The sequence below is a fragment of the Colobus angolensis genome, unplaced genomic scaffold (assembly GCF_000951035.1).
Source record: "Colobus angolensis palliatus isolate OR3802 unplaced genomic scaffold, Cang.pa_1.0 Scaffold30, whole genome shotgun sequence".
Classification (NCBI taxonomy): domain Eukaryota; kingdom Metazoa; phylum Chordata; class Mammalia; order Primates; family Cercopithecidae; genus Colobus; species Colobus angolensis.
In genome coordinates, this window is record NW_012116266.1 from 10,059,949 (window position 1) to 10,081,702 (window position 21,754).

The following is a 21,754-nucleotide window of genomic DNA, read 5'->3' on the forward strand; positions in this document are numbered from 1 at the left end:
AAAAAAAAAAAAAAAAAAAAACTCTGCCCAGCTTTTCATGTTTAAGGCTTCCAGATGAAAAACTTAAATTCATAATAAATAACATTTCAAATGTCAGTTCTCCAAAGAGAAACTATTAATTACCTTGTTATGGCTGATTCATTGTCACCATATCATTTGATGATGTAAAATAACATAATTAAGAGAATAGAACCATATTTTCAAGAGCTTCTTTTTAGTTTATTTTTATATTAATAAATATGTCTTTTAAGAACATAAAATGTATTTGTTTAATAAAATGATGCCCTATCCACACTTTATGACAAGGTCATGGCGTCTGCTGGAGTCAGAGATAGGCAGCCTTTTGCCAATATGATTTTATTTTTTATTGTTATTATTTTTTTAATCTTTACGTTTCTCTTTTGGGTTGCTAACAAAAACATACATGGTCTAAACTAGGAACATAAAATTGAGTCACTTGTTCTGGGCTAGGAATATAGCACATTAGAGGTCATGCAATGCCAGGATATGGGATCTCCAGCATGGGCCTGAGACTAACATGTTTCTAGACACAGGGTGTGGCAGAGCCTTGTGTCCTGTCTGAGCCATTAGGTCATTATGACCTTATATAAAATACATTCTGAGTATCACCACTCTTTTTTTTTTTTTTTAACTAGTCTGTTGAAAGATAAGAGTAGCCCTGCTTTCTGTGTCTCTGAAGACTTTTAAGGCAAATGAGACCCAGTGAAAACAGTAAGGTGAAAGTGATAAGGCATTTTCTGACCTGGTCATTAATATTCAGGCAATCCCATGATACATTTCTAAGCACTTTAACCTGTGGCCACAAATTGAGATGGGTGGTTATACACTGAAGGAGGCTGAGGCAGATAACATCCCTGCTCTGTTTTTGATGTTCCCCCGCCCCCACCCCACCCACGGTTTTACTTCTGAAAGCCTGCGTCTGCTGTTAGGCTTTTCCGTTAACAGCTCTCCAGTTTGGGCTACTGATTTTCTTTGCTCGTCCTGGCAGAGATAGAAATGCTTACCACTGTCTTATGGGTACAGGAGGGTGACAACAGGGCAGCTCCCAACCTCCTGTAGTAGCGACAGCTCTGAAGCATAACTTCCACTCCAGAGCGCTCTGCAGGCCCAGGCTGAAGCTGGGACTTTGCTTGCATTTCTTCTCTTCCCTGTCCTGCTCCTCACACTCCCTCAGCAGTTTCCCTTGGAAGTCCATCTTAATAAATCACTTGTGTGGTAGTCGCAGATCTGAGGATCTGCATTTTATTCCAGATTGTAGATCCATGCCATTTCTAGCCTAACTGATCATGCCATGGGGTAGTAGTTTGAGTAAAACCTATCCATAGTTTTATGTCCACTTTTTCTGCAAATCAAAAGCCATATGATACTATGGAACTAGTATAGAATTTTTTACTCCTTTCTTTTGAAAATATTATCAGTATTATTGTTGAAAACCTATGCCCCCTATAGCTCTGCAATTCAATGGATCAATATTGATATTGCCCAGGCTGACTTATGGATATTGAATGTGGGGAGAGAGAGAGAGAGTGAATAAAAATGAGACAGAGACAGACGTTGGATGTAAGGCCTTAGGAGATTTACCAAACTTGACTTAAATGAAAACTGTACTTGCTGGGTCTAAATGGTGAATTACATGATTCTGTGGGTTTGAGAGTGGCTTTGCCCCTTGGCCCTACTTCTCCTGTGCTCCTGCAGTGATGCAGATAGTGTCTGTGGGAATAAGCAGCTCTATCAGGTTCCTTTTTTTTTTTTCCATATTCGTTCTTGCTTATATCGTGAATTTATTTTAATGCTGACATAGTTTGACTTACTAGGCCTATGTACGTAAAATATGTTGCTTGACTATTTAATTTGTTTATATCTTTGCCTTTTGACAGTGTGATTATGAATTCCAACCTTAAGCATTCTTTTGCCCTTTGTTACTTTGTGGACGTTAAAAAATTAATCAGGGATTTATGCCAGTATGGAAAGGTTTGTGACAGTATTTTAAAAGACTTAATATTACTGAGGGATGGTTGTAGAATGCCCACTGACCTATAATAAGCATGGTTTCATAAAATATGTACAGTGAATCTTCCTTAATAGATAAACTATTCTCTAATTTATTTAAAAATCCAATGACCTACATATTCGTATGTTCAGAAATCCCCCTTCTACTAACATTGTTTCTCCTCTGAGACCTTCCATCTGAGCAAATCTGTTAAATGAAGTAGAGGAAGCTTTGATCCAAACTAGGCTAAATCCAGTGGAACGGATGCCCCATCACATGTGAATGGCAGCATTAGAATGCTAGAAAAGGGAAATTAGGTGTGATCCTCATATCTTCTCTATACCACTGTCTCCTTACCTTGGTGGCAGAGTTCAGGAAACATCCTTATGCAAGGAATTAGCAATAAGAAGACTGTATCATTTGCCATACTCATTATGTTGTATGGTTCTCCCCCCCCCACCCGCCACCCCCCCACCTAGCAGATCATGCCATAATTAAGAAAGTTTCAGGTTCATTTTGTGTCTCAGGTAGTTCTTCTGAGCCAGTTCTTGAAAACATGTTTTCAGTTGCAAGTACAGATGTGTTTTTGCAAAATGTGCTATTCTTTTGTAACAGTAAGTCTCTAATTTGGTGTCTCGCTCCTTCAGTTCATTGAAAAAGTCGCAGAGTTATGCAATTTGCAACCTTACATCAAAGGCCTTGCTTGGGAAAGCCGTGCATCCTGGTTTTATGTGATAGAGAACAGGATTTTAAAAATCCTCTGGGAACTCATTTTGTTGTCTTGCCCTCATTTGACTACTTTTAGTTTTTATGAGACTTTGCAAAAAAATCTGCAGTTTACTCATCAAAGCCACATCATTTGAAGAAACTTAAGACAAGGATCATAAATACAATTTATGAAGTCACTCAGCAACTGGAGAATGTTTTCAATGGATTGGAAAATTAGATTGAATGATGTATCAGGAAAGCTGACAGTAAGGTCAACTGCTAAAATGTAAACATTCGTGTGAAATGGCATGGCTTTTGCTTTTATTCTTTTTTGACACAGTGTTTATAGTATATTCATGCCCCGAATTATTAAGGTTAAAATGACTCAGGACTTGCTAAACGTTATATTTTGAAGTGGCACAGTTAGGAAGGGATACGTAGCAATAACATGAAAATCCTGGCAACCAAAATATTTAGGAGTCTGAGCTTCAGTGTGTTACCAGTCAGTTTTTTGGAGTAGAAACTTCTCTTTTAACTCCTTTGTTTGAGTTATACATATTGTTAGCCAAAGGTTGGCACAATTTAATCATATATACAGTTTATATTTCTAGAAAATTTGACCTTTAAGGTGTTCAGAATTCTGTCAGCCTACATCTAATCTCAGTCATCATTATTTCTCACTCTCCAATAGAGGTAACAAGCACCCAGCAAGTCATAGAGTAATAGAACACAATGTAAATCCAGGGGTCTTGACTCCATGGTCCAGTGAGCTGGTTATAAAATGACAAGGAAACATGTGAAAAAAGGAAGTCCACCCACTGAAAGATGAGCTGTAAATATGAAATGCCACAGATCAAGCATGAACCTGTTATTGAGTTTTGAAGTAAATAATATACCCTCTTTTGATTTCAGAACATTAAATTAATAAAGTGGGAAGAGATGGCCCTGGTTGCTTCACAAAATAAACAGTCTTTCATTTCAGGATCACTGGCTTGAATTCATAGATTTACAGATTATAATAATATTAATATCTCCCAGGATAGCAGTGTCTCAAAGTTATTAGATTGCTTGAGGCTAGCCCTGTAGGTAGCAGGTTTCCTTTAGTTTCCCTTACACATATAAGACTATCTGTTGTTAATTGGCACCTTTTTAAGTCACTCTCAACCACAAAACATGGATTCATAGGTCAAAGGGCTCATCTAAACAGACTTGGGGAGATGATGGCTTTGTTTGTGCTCTGAATACAGAGAAGGCTAATTTAGCAGCTGTCACACATAGGCAACTCTCCTCTCACTTCTAAATCCACCTGAAATAGAGACTTCTATGTAAAGGAAGACCTTTCTTTTCTCCCTCCTTCACAAAACTCATGCAAGAGAATCAGAAGAAGCAAACATGATGACATACTGGTCTGTCTTGTTCTTTCTTTTTTTCAGGACAGAGTCTTGCTCTGTCACCCAGGCCCGGAGTTCAGTGGTGCCATCTCGGCTCACTGCAACCTCCGCCTCCTAGGTTCAAGCGATTCTCCCACCTCAGCCTCCTGAGTAGCTGGGACTACAGGGATGCACCGCCATGCCTGGTCAATTTTTTGTATTTTAGTAGAGATGGGGTTTCACCATGTTGCCCAGGCTAGTCTAGAATTCCTGAGCTCAGGCAATCACCCACCTCAGCCTCTGAAAGTGCCGGGATTATAGGCGTGAGCAATCACACCCAGCCTATCTTTTCCTTTCATCCCTGACCAATGTGCAAAGTCCTTAAAAATTAGTTACCAGACTTATTTTAGAAAATTCAGGCTTCTCTGTTTTTACTGAAGAAAACTCTCTTTTGGTAAGTTTTATAAGCTTGTTTCACAATTCTCTAACAGGGAATGATTGACTCATTTCACATAGATAGAGGTCTCTATCCTCAATGAAGACTTTCACCTCTAGTGAGTATGTTTCAGCAGAAACTTGCACTTTTTGTTGTTGTTGTTGTTTGTTTGCTTTTAAATGGGAGTCTTGCTCTGTCATCCAGGTTGGAGTACAGTGGCATAATCTTGGCTCGCTGCAACCTCTGCCTCCCGAGTTCAAGTGATCCTTCCACCTCAGCCTTCCGAGTAGCTGGGATTACAGGCATGCATCGCCATGCCTGGCTAATTTTCTTTTGTATTTTTAATAGAGACAGGGTTTCCCCATGTTGGCTGGTCTGGAACTCCTGACCTCAAGTGACCTGCACGTCTTGTCCTTCTAAAGTGCCGGGATTATAGGCGTGCGCCACCACATCCGGCCGAAACTTGCACTTTTAATGTGAAAGTCCGCTGTTGTATTATTTAACTAGTCTCCCAAAATTCTGAGTGATGTTATATTTACAGTATAATTTTTATTAAAAATATACAAGGAAACACTAGCTTTAAATCCCATTATTTGTATATTTTTCACCATTGCTCAATTAAAGCAATTTTAAAAATATATACAAGGAGTTTTCCTTTCATGGTCATTTATTGAAATTATGACCATTTGGCCTTGGGTTAATTGCATATTTGCTCAAATAAAGTGAAGTAAGTTTAAAGGCCAGAAATGCTGAAGAAAAATATAATTGTTATCAATTTGAAATTACTAGGTCGTTTCAATTCTATATACAGTTCTGTGTCTAAAATTGTCAGTATAGACTATAGAATTTACTTCCAAAATTCTCTGACTGCAGTACCTATAAGAAATACTTTTTACATCATGAGCTGGTACGCACCCACAGATGAACACGTGCACACACACCTGTGTGTCTGTCTCTAGTTTTATCTCATTTCTATCTGTATATTTCTAAAGCAAAGGCTTCATGACAGAAAAAAATCCTTCATGGAACAATGCTCTTACCATGTATTAAACACTTTGGTACTTTCTAAGGTTTTTAATTCCAATTCATAATAGAAAGTTAGCTATGATATGTTAAATTATGATCCACTAATAATTATGACCCATGTTTGAACAGTGATACAGATTAAAGCTGATTTTTGAAGATAGCAAAGTTACTTAGAGAAAAAAAGTTGTTTTACTTTTCTGAAGTATAAATTGACTATCTTAATTTAGTGTTATCTAGAATATTCATGTGGGCATTTTGCATCATATAATTTATTACATTTTTCTTTATACCCTTCTCTATGTCAAATAGTTTTAATTATTCCACTTCCTAAAAGTTATTATATTTTCTGCCTTCTCTATGAGAAGACATTTAGCAAAATATAACAAGAGTATCTTGAATATTTATAGTTGTAGGTGTAAAATAAAAATTGTACTGTGATGTTTATGTATTTATTTATTCATCAAATATTAAGTATTCAGAAACTATACTAGGCATCCTACTGATGGCTAACATTGATTAAACTCTTAGTATGTATCACATACAGTTAGAAGCTCTCTAGAGGACCCCATAAGGGAAGCAGAATTATTTTGGTTTTACAGGTGAGGAAACTATGCCATAGGGAGATTAATTGATCCTTGTCCAATTAGAGCCCAATTTCAAATCCAGCGAGTCTGATTTCGTGACTCACACTCATAACTACTTTATTCTCAATCATTTCTGCTACCACACAGTGGAAGATGAAGGACATAATCTCTTCTTCAAAGAGATACAAGGGGTAAACAGACTTTCAAACAAGTAACCCTTTTGTGAAATCATTAGGACTGTGAAGTGTCCCATGTGCTGTGTGAGAACAGATGCTTTTGACCCTGAAGATAATTAAAATGAATGCAGAAATATTTCAGCAGGAAAGAACATTTTATAACTGTTTCAGAAAGAGTCAACTCAAGTGTTAATAGACTGCTTTGCTTATATCTGAAGGCATCTGAGACATTTGAGATATAAATATTCAATAAATGTATTTTTTTGTTTTGTTTTAAGAAAGTACTATTTTTGCCAATGTTTTGACAAAGTAGCCAAAGCTAGTAAATTTTTGGGGCAGGTTGCCAACAGTTGTTTTATAGAACACTCATGGAAAGTAGGAATAAGAAGGGCCCAGAACTTTGTGAATGAAATAGTGGTAGTGCCAGGTACTTGAGGTGTGAGTAGAAACCATGTATGTGCCCAGAGCTGAAGAACACTACTAGTAAAACGTTTCCAAAGGGAACCTGTTCAGTTCTGTTTGCTTTCACTTTTTAGTGCTAATGTGTTTTATAAATTTTGACTTGGATTGTGTGTAGCCTCTTATTCCAGTACCTAAAACTTCCTAGAGACACCAAGAAGGAAGGGATAATCATCATATAGATTAAGTAGGCAAAAACAAACAAACAAACAAAAAACAGTAAATTTGCCAGGAATCTGGTTTTGGCTAAGTTCCTCTATTGTATGTGCTCCAATGTGGCTTGGTCAAAGGTATCGCAGTTAAGGGAACACAGACCGTTCTGGCTTCAAGAATGCTCTGTTGTATCTACTCACTTTGTGTTACGTGGGTCCTGTATTCTGATGTGAAAGTTGGCACAAGTGAAATTGTATTGTATCCACAAAAAACAAATCTGTGAGACAAGTGTTTTACGTAATACATTACAGACTTGGGGTACCTAAAATATTTGCTCTAAAGTGAAGTTTGCATGACCCAAAATTTCAGTTTCAATTATCTTGTTTTCAGCAGGCTGAATGAAAAGATCTTGAGTATAATGTGAGTCATGTTTTCAATATGTAGCCTGCCAGGGCCTGCTGCTAGCTATTCAGCAAAGATAGGACTCCCACTCCCAGAAATTTAAAAAATATGCATTTGGTGCCTTCTTAAACCATTCCTATGTATTACCAACTAGCCGCTAAGTACAAAATATGCAGATTCTGCCCCCAAGGAGTTTACTGTATCATGGCAGGAAGGTTCTATAGTAGCACAGTGCAAAAGATGTCACATAAATGTGAAGTAGAACTCTTGCTGTTTTGGTTCAAAGGAGGGAGAAAGTATTTCCAACTGCAGTGTACATACATATACACATGTATACCTAGTCTTTTAGTGCTTTGCTGAATATATCTCTATAGTAACAACGTTTGTCTGCAAACATTACTTTTGTATATGCATTTATATTTGCAGAATACATTTATTCCCTTTAGATGCTCAAATCTATCCACCCCATCCTACAAAAATGCCATATGCATAGGCTGTCTTTCCTAATAAAGAGATATTGTAATAAAAAGAGAGGTGTTATTAAACTAATGCAATAACGACATTTTCTTTGAGGATTTAACACATCATTTTTAATAATAAAAATCAAATTGTCGTTGTTGTGCCCTGTATACCTTTTATTCAAATCAGACTAAGTACTGTGACTTCATGGCTAAGCAATGCTCTGGGGTGCGGGGGATGGGGTGAGTATTTTTAGCATTACACAAATGAATTTCAGCAGCTAGATTCATAGTGGGGTTGTAGATTATGAATACAGAACCCAGGGAAACCTGTTAATGTTTGTGAACAGAGGGGGAAATGCCTCTCATGAGTATCTAGAAGGAAATGAGAGACTGGAGGTTAGGAGAGAAACGATTTTGTTAGGTCAGCTTTCAGGTAGTAGGATACCAGTACTTTCTACAGCCATGCCACTGAGTTAGCCACTTTGGTTAACTCTGAATTGACCGCTGAAATTTAAGAGTTCATTTTGTGTGTTTAGACTAGGTTTGATATTATATAGTTTTCTTAAAAGGCTACCAGTTTTTTGCTTCCCTGTCAGCTGGACACAGATATTTCAGAATTATGTGAAAATTAAGGCTAGCAAGCATACAAAAGGGGTGAAACATGAGGAGTAAGGGACCTTATTTGGAAGGAGCTTTTTTTTTTTTTTTTTTTTGACATTTCAAGGGAAACGTGATAGGTTATCCAGGGGCAGGGTGGATGGTTGGCCCATATGAGTGCCAAGGCTCCTTCCACCTCTAGCCTTCTGTAATTTTAATCTGTAAAATGGGAGGATGTGATTTTTTTTTTAACCTTACTGATTGGTTATGACACTATTTGTTTAAAGTAGTATATAATTATGAACTAAAATACATTTTCCCTAATAAGTGTTCTGAATCATATACCTTTAAAGAGATGTAACTTGATTTCTGAAGATGAGTGTCATATCAGAATTAATAATTATAATATAATATGAGGGGATAGGGCTTATTTTCTCTGTCTAGTTTAAATGTTCCTAAAGAAGTGCTCAGCATATGATTTTACTTTTAGCATAGGAATCAGAAGTACATCTAAGCTGTCTTTGGGATTTACATGACATTTGAATGTTTATCTTTGTTCACATTGGAACCTAACACTTTCCTATTATATGCTTTCTATGATAAATGAATATTTTTTGGATTGAGTTACTTCAAAAGGTACATGTTTTAGTAAAGAGATGAACATTGCAAGTTACCATTTCTACCTCTCATTTCAACTGCCACAAACAGAAGCAAAATTTCCAGAAAGGAAAACAGTCTCTAGCTAGCTTGAGGCTTTTTCCAAAGGGAAGTACTAGGGTTTGGCTGGGCCAGTTTCCTCAGTACACACCTGGTGTATATCACTTTAAAAAATAAATTATGCCTCATTAAGTTACAATTAAATGGAATCGTGATCATTTGTTTTTCTGGAAGGAAGATGTTTTGTATATTGAAAGCCTAATTTGTTGGAGGTGACAAAAAGGCTGAACAGATTATCTAATATCACTTCATTTTGGGGGTTAATGTTTGCTGGTTAGCTTGTATATACTCCAGTAGTTCAGAATCGTATTAATGTGGACTCTTATTATATTTTCGTTTCAAAATATCTTCTACCACTTTATTAGATTTTGCACTTTATTTTACAGCTTTTAAGGAAACAGAGGTTGTCTTGGTATTCTGGAGTAAGCATGTGGTTTCTCTTTCTTCAAATGTTCTAAAACTCCCCAGTTTCACAGGCTGCCCAATATTCATCTTAACTTTATATCCATGTACTATCCATATTTAAAGTTCCAGCTAGGTTAAGTCTTACCTCTTCCAATTATTTTTCCCTGAATCCTGCAGTTGATAATACTTTCTCCCTCCTTTGAGCGAAGGTGACACTAGTTCTGGCTTGCATTGATGATGCTTGACATCTTTAACATTGTGCTGCTATAATACCTTCTCCTTCCCATCGTATGGCAAACTCCTGGGAAGCAGAATCTGTCTCTTATTAAATCTATTCATCCCTCTCAGAACTTTGTATTCAGTCATAAATAAGAAATGAATTAACAGACTGATGTTTTTTTTTTTTTTTTGAGACAAGGTATATTGAATTTGGGGGTTCCCTAGATAATCAATGGGAGATACTGGATTTCAGGGCTCCCGAGGTAATCCATGAGCGATATAGCCTGATCCTGGAGAGTTGCCTATGGTCTGAGAGCCATGAAGAACAGATATCTGTTAAAATCTAGTCAGTAAGGACTTTAACTGTTGCTGTCAGGAGTGGCATGGCAGGCTCAGCATTCCTAAACCTGGCCCAGGTGTGGATTCTCTTATTGCTCTCTTACAGGGTTAAAGGCCCATTGAAGGTAATTTCTCACCTGTCCCAGACAAGCTGTCAAAGGCTAGTGCAAAAACTTGGAAGTAAATTTGATAGAACCCGTCATGATAGCATTTCCCAGACTTCTGTGAATATCAGCATATATCATACACGTTAACAATTTGGGACCAATTATATAAATTGTTAAGGAAGTATGGAAATCAAAAGCTCATTGACAGAAAGTACAGACTCAGAATCTGTAAAGGTCATTTAATTTGTTATAAAGAGATATTTTAAAATATTAGGAAAAATAAGGGCATTAAGTTTTCATCAAACAATTAGCCCCAATTATTTGTTGTCTCTGTAGAGGTAGCAAGCAGGCCAAATTATGAGCAAGCTAGATGGCATTATGATAAGTTATTGCTCATTTCGTACTTTGAATTATTTTGCTTTTAGTGAATATTTTGCCAAACTCATGTATTCTTTGGTGGTCCTGGAAATTATATGCAGTCTACAAAATGTTAATTAGGCTATGGAAAAAGCCAATTTGAGGTTCTCTTTACCTGCCTTCCTTCTTTTTCCACTGACTTGTAACCCAAGAATTATTTTGGAGGGTATCTCTTCTACCTTGTGCAGATATTCGTTCTGCTCCTTTTAGTCAACATGTTTCCTGGTCTTACATAATCTCGGCTAACACTGTGGAGGAAATTGTTTTAATGTGTCCCTGGAGAAGGTTCTGTTGCCTACGATGAGGAAAATACTTAATGATCACTTTACTCAATACTTGCAATATATTTTAATATGATTACTGATATGAAAGTTTAATAAGCTATATCCTGGTTAATTTATTAATTTCCCTCCATTTGCACATTCTCAATATTCATGACCTTTCTATTCATAAAAGTGCATCTTTTTTTCAGTGCCCAGGTGCCGTGCCACATTTTCTGTATCCCAGGCTGCATAATGGGAATGTCCAAGTGACACCTCCAGCTTGGCTGGTTGATAATTAAAATGCCAGATGACATAGTGGCAAGGGCTTTAGAAATGTTTATATGAGATAAATTATTAATTTATGTTCTATTCAAGACAGTTTCAATATGATAAACATTTACTTATCTTGATAATTAGGTGGGGTGATGTGTGGTGTATGAAAGTTATGCTGTCTATTTTCTTCTGATCTTTTTCTCATCTGATGATTTTCAACTAATGAAATAGACTCACTTTCCATTTAGGAGCCTGAAGAATTTGGACTACATTTTTTGAAAATCCCAGTTTAAATAGTTAAAAGCACATAAATAACTCAAGTGAAAAAGACTCAACAAAACAACTAAAACTCTTCTTGTGCCCACCAGTGAGCCACTTGTTATTGAAAATGTCTGAGGAGAAAAGAATACGCTTTGGGACTATACCTACACGGATGAGAGTTTTAGTAAATAATTTAAAGCAGTGTTCTGATTCTCTGGGGTTAATATATGGAGGTGACACTGGCTACCTTGTTGGTTTGAGACTTTATCTTCAATTAGGCAAATGAAACAGAGGAAACAGTATATTCCACCACCCTTTAAAAATACAAATATTGTATCTCTTTCACCTCAGAAATGGGTGAGCAGTCATTCTCAAGGATTCTTCGTAATAATTTTCCTTGGAGATGGATTAGTTTCCCTGCAAGGTTGTCCAGTATGTAAAAAATGTAGGAGAAGGAGCTATACAGTTTCAAAATGGAAAGAAACAAACAAGAAACAAATTAAAACACTCTGTGTTTTTTAATGCTTTTTATTGATTAAGAATGAACAAACATAATTTTGAGCCATGGTCCGTTAGAACAATAGTTTTGTTATGTCACTATTTTGTATCCAAAATCTTTGCTATAATAAACTCCACAACTTGTTAAAATAATTTCACAGGGGAAGAATAGGTTTATAAACTTTGCCTTTGAGATCTCTTGAGTATAATCATAACTAAAAAATTTTTTCGTGTTGACCCTAAAACTCCTTCAAGTTTTAGTAATTTGAAATTTATTGAAATACCAAATTTATGAGAGTGAAAGGGAGAGGAAGGAGGGAGAGAGAGGAAAAAGACCAAGTCATCCTTTATATGCAGAATTTATCATTGAAGAAAACTCAAAAAATACCAGTCTTAGTGTTTTTTTTACTGGTATTGAAAGTTGAAATCCACTTTGCTCTTGCTTCTCTGCATATTCATTTGAAGATTTTTATCTTCAAAACAAATTCATTATGAATATTTCAGGTTGCTTAGTGCAAGTGGAAAGTAGGATAGCTTTAGGCAGAATTGACTTTTAATTTCAGAGAGTTGATACCTAGATTGTATCACGTTTTCTGGAAGATAAGTGTCTCACTCATTGCTTCTAAAAGCATGACAAGAAATCTGGATTAAGAATCATGTGCCAGTCAGTTATTTTTACATACACATCCTACCTTTTCCCCTTCTTTGGGCATGCATGCATGCACACACAGACACAGACACACACACAAGACACCGATCTGTAGCTTTTCTACCAAGTATTACTTAGAATTTCTCTAATCAAAGTAACATGACACTGAAATTGTGAAACTGTCGGATGACATAGTGCTTGTAAGTTCCTTGTAGTAAAATTGACTATGTGATGTTCTGAGTGGTGATTGCTTCCTTGGAGTGCTATGTGATGCACTTCCTATAACTGGCATTTGCTTCACTATATTATAATGCATTGCTTTATTTTAAAACATTACCTACCTTTCCTTGAAGATTTTTGGACAACTAGAGATAGCATATTCCTCTTACATTCATTGCCTTTTCATATTTAAGCCACATATTAGAAATCTGATAGTGTTTCCTTTGCATTAATTTTCACCTGAGTGGAAACGTCTTTGGCATCTGTTCTACTTTACTACAGTTAAAGAAGTGACTTTTCATGATCTGAGTTGGCCCATCTGTTCTAAGACATGGGATTAACATCTCAGTTCTTCCCAGGGGGATAATCCTGAACTCTGTTCTTGTACTGCTCTGAGAAGCAATATATTAGTTTGGAATATAAAGTGATGTCTCTGTGTGATAATCCAACAAGTGTGCAGAATGGAAATAGATCTGCACCTACCCACAATACTACAATGTCCCACCTTAGATCTCCAGCCTTTTTCTGGAGTCCATACTACTCTTCTCTAGACTTGGCAGCATTTTCCTTTCCTTTGTGAATCCTCTGTCATCAGAGCACATGAAAACACTAATTTCCTATTTAAATCTTTCTATTTGGGTGAGTCACACATTCAGAAAGTATCTGGACCCATCATAGCATTCCATGCACACTGTTGTTACGGTGTGCTCAGCCCCTCACCAGAGGTGACTTCATTTTCATTGCTTTAATGGTGAGATTAGGGTTTCACCCATGAAGACATCTCATAAAAGATTTGGGTGCCCTTTGTACATATGTAAGGAAAACTATTGTGTGTATGGATTGGGAAATTATCAGAGGGTTAACACAATTTAGCCATTTGCTTTGTGTCTTTTTTTTTTTTTTTTGCCATAAGAAATTTCTATATTGAAAACAGTGGCCGGTCATACAGAAATTCAGCCAATTTTTAAAAAAATTGATGTAAATCTACCATGCTGTTTAAATGTCGAAACTAAATTTACCAAACTTGGCAGATTTGTAAAGCTAAGCAGGACTGCCAAGTGTTCCCAGTTTCAAGCAGAGAGAGTTCTAACAGTTCCTGAAATACTTGTAGGAGGCACCTGGTGGTAATTGCAGTTTCACAATTCTTCCTGAGTGCCTACCTTGCTAGCTGGCATGTCTGTACACCGATGATTATTACAGTGATGATAAAGTGTCAGAATAGAACAGTCCTAAAATAATGCATATCCCCCGGAAGGCAAGCACATTACCTTCATATCGGAGAACCCTAAGGAATTAGTGTGAGGTTCTTGACATCACAGCGAGCTGGTTAAACCAAACAAAGGGGGAGAGGGGCAGAAGACAGAAACTACACATATATACCTGCAAATGTGACTTGGTCTATTTTTTTCCCCCATTTAATCAGGGATTATTGTCTGAGATTCTGCGTAAGGAAGAAGACCCTCGGACAGCCTCTCAGTCTCTTCTAGTAAACCTGAGGGCCATGCAGAATTTCCTCAATCTGCCAGAAGTGGAGCGAGATCGCATCTACCAAGACGAGAGGGAGCGGAGCATGAATCCCAATGTGAGCATGGTCTCCTCGGCCTCCAGCAGTCCCAGCTCCTCCCGAACCCCTCAGGTGAGAAACTTGCTCTCTGGATTTTTCACTCTTTGTCTTGGAAATATCTTGCCTTCACTAGTTACTGTGTTTTCCCTCGAATACTGAGAGACATAATTCAAGGATTTCTTTCCTTTTTTTCTTTTCTTATTTTTAAATTTTTTTGAGATGGAGTCTTGCTCTGTTGCACAGGCTGGGGTACAGTAGTGTGATCTTGGCTTACTGCAGCCTCTGCTTCCTGGGTTCAAGCAATTCTCCTACCCCAGCCTCCCAAGTAGCTGACATTATAGGCACCCATCACCATGCCCGGCTAATTTTTGTATTTTTAGTAGAGATGGGGTTTCACCATGTTGGCCAGGCTAGTCTCAAACTCCTGACCTCAGGTGATCCACCTGCCTTGGTCTCCCAAAGTGCTGGGATTATAGGCGTGAGCCACCGCGCCTGGCCAATTCAAAGACTTCTTAATCCGCTAAACATGTTGGTCAAAGGATATGAATCTCTGACCATATATGATCCCATACTCTATTTCTGTCCCTTTAGGAAGTTCCATTCTTCCATAGTGGTATGTGAGGGGTGGGAAGGTAGGAGTGGGCACAGGGGCTGGCTCTAGGATGTTTATATGTAGCTGCTCAGTTGCCGAAGAAGGAGTTAGGACATTTGTGTTGAAGCCGAGTTTGCATAGCAAGCACACTGCTTTCCCTTAAATTGTATGTTTATTTGGTTGAGCTGGATGGGGTGTAGGGTGGCTGAGGGCAGGGGCAGAGGGTAGTTTAAGCTCTGTTTTGTGTAATCTGAAAAAGACAAAATGGAGGAACACTTGCAGTGGAAGCATGCATATGCAGTGTCTAGATCAGAATGACTGAGATGTCACTCAGTGATCCTTTAGAAAATGATGGTGGAAAGGTAGGCCTTAATTATTTTCCATCCTAGGATCATCTCCCCACAGAATTTGGTGACTTCCATTCTTCCTCTCCACACACTTGAAAAGTATTCTTTTCTTAGGCCCTCATGCAAGTGTATACATCTAGTAATGTGTGCTTCAAAGCTCCTAACTCAAGGCAGTCAGGGGTCATTTCTAGTTCACATCCAAGCCTACTCATTTCTGGCCTATCTCCTACTTCCCCTAAACTTTTACTACTCGATAGATTTATGATAAGGCCAGTCCATTCACCGTTGCTATGATAGTTGCAGGTTCTGTCTGAGTGATAATCCTCAAAACCGATATTTAATGGGTATACATTTTTGTTTGTTTGTTTTTGAGAAGGAGTCTCACTTTGTTGCCCAGGCTGAAGTGCAGTGGTGTGATCATGGCTTACTGCAACCTCTGCTTCTCAGGTTTAAGTGATTCTCCTGCCTCGACCTCCCGAGTAGCTGGGATTACAAGCACATGCCACCACACCAGGCTAATTTTTTTGTATTTTTAGTAGAGGCGGTGTTTCACAATGTTGGCCATGCTAGTCTCAAACTCCTGACCTCAAGTAATCCGCCCACCTTGGCCTTGCAAAGTGCTGGGATTACAGGCGTGAGCCACCATGCCCGACCTAATGGATATACATTTATACAAATCTGAAAAATGGGCGGTTCAAAACCAAAGGTTGTTTTGCTTAGATATTATAGCTTTGGTTTTGTGTTTTCTGATAAATTCTAAGGAACTGATTAAGCATAGAAGCACAATTGTATTCTAGTAGAAATATTTGAGCTTTTTCAAGTATATCCATTTTTTTCACACATTTTAACTCTTTATATTTTTATACTCTGCAATAAACTTTTAATTGAAGATTACTTTCTATCATGCACTGCCAAATTGTGTTACTTACACTTCAATCTTTAGTGAATTATGAGTTTTAGTTACTGTTTAAACCAAAAATAAGTCTCTTGACTGCTTACTTTGGATGAGTATAACCAAGCATTTTTATTTATTTAAAAAAAATTCTGAGGGCATACATACTGAGCTAGTAAGTTGGGCAAGTTGTTAATGTGCACTAATATTTACTTCTGCTAAATTCATCAATATGTTTGCCACTTTCGAAGTCCATTAAACCATTATAGAAGAGCCCAGCCATACTTCATGGCCATTTAACAAGACAGTTCTTCTTAGAAAGTTACTTCTACTTGTTAGAAATTAACAGAGGTCTGTGTGTTTGTTTTCAGCTCTTTTGTACTGTTTTCCTAACAAGATTATATATCGTAGGCACCTTTTCAAAGACCTAATAGCTTTCAGTGCCAGACCGACTTACAAGGCCACACAGTTAGGGTCAGTATTTTGCTTATTTTGACCAGAATGCCATCTAGAAAATTCATTAAGATGCCCTTTAGGGATAGGTGTAGCAGGGAAATCTCTTACTTAATTTCACGGTTTTGATATTTTAAAAAATAAATATTTAAACATGTTTTTGAGAATACAGTCATGGCATTGCATTTGTACATTCTCTAGAATTGTCTTCTTTTTCTCTTGGGTAAAAATTGAGAAAGGAGAGTTTATTAAAGTCTTTTAAAACATTTCATGATTACCGGCTTAAAATTCTTTACAGGCATATCTCAACAGTAAAGATCATAGTACGGTACAGATTTTATTGTGAGAACAAGTATTAGAGGAGTACTCACTGACTCAGCCTTTTAGTTGGAGTCAGCAATTTAGTGTACACAGGCAGCTTGACATTGATGCAGGGAGATTATTTTCCAGACCCCATCTATACTTTATTAGTAGCTGAAAAACAAATTGGAGAAATTTCAGTTTTGAAATTATACCTGCAGTCTCTTTTTATTTATTCAGTTCAGCATTCCATGCTGTCCTTAATAATGACAAAGCAATACTAAGATAAGAATGATCATTTTTTAAAATGCTTACTGTGTATTAGGTATTGTGAACATTTTGCATGAATTCTATTGTCACCATTTTTTGGTATTACGCCCATTTTACAGATGAGGGAACTGAGGTTTAGATGGATTCGGTAACTTGTGTAAGGTCACGTGGCTGAGGGGTTTCATCTTAGCCCTTATGGTTCTAGAGAAGACTTGACCAGTCAGGTGGGATGAGATAGTCAGTGAGGCAAATTAAGAAAACTGAATTGAGAAAGGGCAGACATGCTATGCTAAAACGTTCTCTTAACAGGGAAAGCACTGTGGGTTAACTAGAAATTTTGAGCAGAACAAAGAGTTTTTTTAAAAAAATTACAGAGAATTGGATTTTTAATGGGAAAGTCCCAGCCTAGCAAGGAAATTCTTGTAACAGCACCTGGCATAAATTGGAGATTTTGGAGGCAGTGTATATTGCAGTGTCCTGACCCCATGCTTTTGAGCCTGAAAGAGTTGCGTTCAGATCATGGTTCCTTCACTGGCTGCTGGGTGTCCTAGGTTAAAATCCTCTTTTATTTCAGTTTCTTAATTTGTATGATGAAAATAATAATGTCTAACTCATTGGAATCTTAAAAGAATTAAATGTGAAAACAGAAGTTAAAATGCTTTCTGGAGTACCTGGCCCATAAAAAGCACACCATAAATTATAGTAATTATTGCTTTGTGGTAATTAGAAAATAGTATAAGAGAAGGAGGTAGAAGAAAAATGGCAGAAGTCACTGAGCACTGTTAGGAAGCAAAGCCTTTATGAAAAAGTAGGGCCTTAAGTTCTGCCTCTAGACACCATTTGTCACAGAGTCCACACTGCCTGTTACATCTTTCTCTGGACAAGGAGAAAAAACCCAGGTTAGGTCAGTTCAGCTGGTAGTGCACAAGGATCAAGGATGTCTTTTCCTGAAGTCTTGCTGCCGGAGGTTCCGACAAAATGTCTCAGCCCTCTCTTATTAGACACCAGCAATGCATTCTAGGGCCCACACCAAGTAAATGTTATGACCATCTTTTGGATTAAGTAGATTCAGACATTTTAGGGTTATCCTAACCCCAAGAAGTACAGATACCTTCTATATTGTCCTTCATTTGTCTCTGAAGCTGACGGGAAATCATTCAATTAAAACGAGCACTACAGAATACATAAAACCACAATATGAGTTTAAGAAAATGAAAACGGCACATCAAAGGCATTCTGAAGCCTAGTTTTATGAAATGAAATTTTGTTTCATTTCCACTGATTTCCTAGGTGAAATTAGGTGACTGTCTGGGTAGCATAATGATGATAATGATGGAAAACCATACATACTCGAATGACATACGTAAAGCTTTAATAAAGAATGAGAGAGACTCGGGAGTGCATTAAATTGAGTAATAATTTATTATTTAGAGACCTCTACCCATTTACTCATTTTTTTTCTGGAAGAATTGGCTCTTCTTCCAAGGTGTGCCATTTTTAGAAAGAAAAGGTTAACTGTGTGTGTGTTCTGCATGTATGTTTTGTTGTTAGATGGTTGCTTATAGTTTGGTGTCTAGGAGAGCCATCCTACCTGTGAATCTTCGTCTGAGATACTGTGAGAAAACAGGGTTGACAGGATTCTGCATGTCCTATAGGAATGCACTGCAATTATTTCCAATCACAATTAACCTGATTAGAATAATGGACAGGAAGTGTCCCTCTGTAGCTAATGCAGTTTGGCATCAGCTGACTGAAATCCTTTGATAATTTCTGCACAGATGGCTGGGCTGAATGCAGCACTTTTTAAATTATTATTTTCATGGTCTCTTGGTAGGCCAAAACCTCGACACCGACAACAGACCTCCCTATTAAGGTGGACGGCGCCAACGTCAACATCACAGCTGCCATTTATGACGAGATCCAACAGGAGATGAAAAGGGCCAAGGTGTCTCAAGCCCTGTTTGCCAAGGTGGCTGCAAATAAAAGTCAGGTGAGTGGTTTTTAAAAGAGCAAAATCGAGGGCTGGAATTAGACCCTTCTCCTTCCCCCACCAATAAAAATACATCTGTTCCTATAATAATAATAACAATAATAACCCCCAAGAAACCTGTCATGTTCTGCCTTTTACTCTAGTTTGCTTTTATTTCCATTGGAGTTCAAAATAGAGATGAAGCCAAAACCCGATCTTTTTTTTTTTTTTTAAAGATTAAAAAAAATTAGCCTCGAATGATTTCTCTCCTTTTTCTAAACACTGCAATGTACTCTTTTGTTTCTCTCTTTATATATATATATATATGAACAAAACTTAGAATGTATATACGGTACCTTTCTGAGACCAAGTTTTAGCCAAGTCTCATCATCTCTCCTGTTCCCACAAGGGGAATGGCTGACTCTGTTATAATAACCACTTTTCCCCAGGCCCAGAGACACCTTTTGATGTCAGGTGTTTCTTTTATGTACAGAATACAGTTGTTTTTTTCAGGAGAAAACACACGTTGGGAGTGCAGGGTAAGTGCTAAAATCTTTTAACAGAAAAACATAGAAGCTTATCCAGTAAAATTTTTCAGAGTGCTGGGATTGTGGAGAATGTAATGCTCTGGGGAAACGAGCAGACAGATGCTTAGGTTTTTTATTTCTGAAAGCAGCAACAGTTGATGGGATCTACTATCTGCTTCAATTCTTCATTTAAAGGGACGATTTCTGCCCAAACCTAGAATCCTAGGTTAGTTTGAGTTGCATGCTTACTTATTTATACCTAGGGAGAACATCTAATGCAGAGTGGAGGAAACAAAAGTTAGTTAAAGCGTAATTTTGAGAGTCCTTGGATTCTGAGCTTGATTTCCACTGTGTCCTTGTATGACAAATATTTTCTTTTTTTGTTTGTTTTTTGTTTTTTTTGTTTTTTTTGAGACGGAGTCTCGCTCTGTCACCCAGGCTGGAGTGCTGTGGCCCGATCTCAGCTCACTGCAAGCTCCGCCTCCCGGGTTCACGCCATTCTCCTGCCTCAGCCTCCCGAGTAGCTGGGACTACAGGCGCCGCCACCTCGCCTGGCTAGTTTTTTGTAGTTTTTAGTAGAGACGGGGTTTCACTGTGTTAGCCAGGATGGTCTCATCTCCTGACCTCGTGATCTGCCCGTCTCGGCCTCCCAAAGTGCTGGGATTACAGGCTTGAGCCACCGCGCCCGGCCGACAAATGTTTTCATCCCTACATATGTAAATAATAAAATGGTTGATCATCTCCCTAACAAATCTTCCGTTGTGTGCTATAAAGAAAGGAAGTGACTGAGTATTGTATTTCTATTAAGCAAGAAGGTTTTCAATAAAAATTAAGTTTTTAAAACTGAAAAAAATCAAACTATAGTTAAATGTTATGTTTAGATTAATTATAGAGTACAGGGTTAGCCTTTTTTACCTGCAGTTTTAACCTGATGTAGGTTATTTTCAGATGTTGATAAAAGGAGGAGAGTAGAATATCAAAGAACTTAGAAAGGAATTAAAATATTTGTTTCCCTTTTCAATTTCAGTGTAGTAATTTTTTCAGATTACTCTGACTTTCTCTCATCAATGAAATCAGTGAAATACAGTTTGCTAAGACATGATGTCCAACCATACTATGAAATACATGAAAAGAAAATACCATAGAGCTGTCTTAAACTGTTAAATGCATAAAATCCCATGTACCACATGGCAAAATATAATGAGAGTTGGAGCTGTTAAACGAATAAAGCTGTTAAATGCATAATGCCACTTGGCAAAACTACTGTGCATTTAATGGTTTTCCACTGTGTAATAAAGGACATATGTGGTAAATGTGCAGTGAGTATAAAAGCTGCACAATTGATTTTGCAAACCTGCCCCTTAGTTGTGACTTGATGTAAATATCAAAGTTTCACACAGTCCTTCTTTTATAAGCAGCTTTCAAGAAAAACTGAAGACCGCAGTCTGAGAACTTGATTCCGAATGCCTGTAATCTTCCTGTTGATTTAGCACTATGGCTTTTGGAAATAGTGATGCCTCCAACCTCCCAAAAGAATTCAGGTAGCTGATTGAAAGCTGCTTTTGCCAATTGGCAGAAGCTTAGCTCTCCAAATTTTTGATGTCTCCTGAAGAAACCAGTAGCCCTGATTTCATAGAATTTAGAGGAGAACATAGTTCTGGGAATTAATATGCTGAAGATAAGACTGAGCTTAAGTGAGGATAAGAGGCTTTGATGTTGTTCTTTTTTCACTGGGACAATGATCTCATTTTCATCTATGAGTAGGGAACCTTATTGTAAATAGCTGACTAGATAGGCAATTCAGACATTGTGTTTATTATGTTTTTTTTTAAAAAATGATACTGCCAAACAAAATGAATTTAATTGGTAGTTTCAAAGGCAATTTAACAAAAGATATTCACTCCCATTTTATTAGTATCAGTATTCACTTGATAAAAAGTATATTTAGTGAAATCAATTGCATGACTTGGTACATGGCACATATATTTGGTGGCTATCCATAAGGTGTATCTGTGTGTATATGTGTGTATGTATGTGTGTATAGACAGACATATATACATGTGTACATATACATATATACATGTATGTAT

At 37.4% G+C, this 21,754-nt stretch overlaps 1 protein-coding gene and 1 long non-coding RNA gene across 4 annotated transcripts in view; one reads left to right on the plus strand and one right to left on the minus strand.

Moving 5' to 3' along the window:
• Window positions 1-21,754, plus strand: part of SATB2 (SATB homeobox 2) — a 203,782-nt gene that overhangs the window by 130,131 nt on the left and 51,897 nt on the right. For all 3 annotated transcript variants that reach the window (XM_011949970.1, XM_011949971.1, XM_011949969.1), the window contains 2 exons: window positions 14,174-14,386; window positions 19,003-19,158. In XM_011949970.1, the coding sequence (XP_011805360.1) occupies window positions 14,174-14,386; window positions 19,003-19,158 (369 nt within the window). The remainder of the gene's footprint in view (window positions 1-14,173; window positions 14,387-19,002; window positions 19,159-21,754) is intronic.
• Window positions 13,658-17,745, minus strand: LOC105517432. Its single transcript, XR_001002669.1, has 3 exons — window positions 17,601-17,745; window positions 16,970-17,072; window positions 13,658-14,295 (listed from the first exon to the last, which is right to left on the minus strand). It is a non-coding gene; the product is annotated as an uncharacterized LOC105517432 (long non-coding RNA).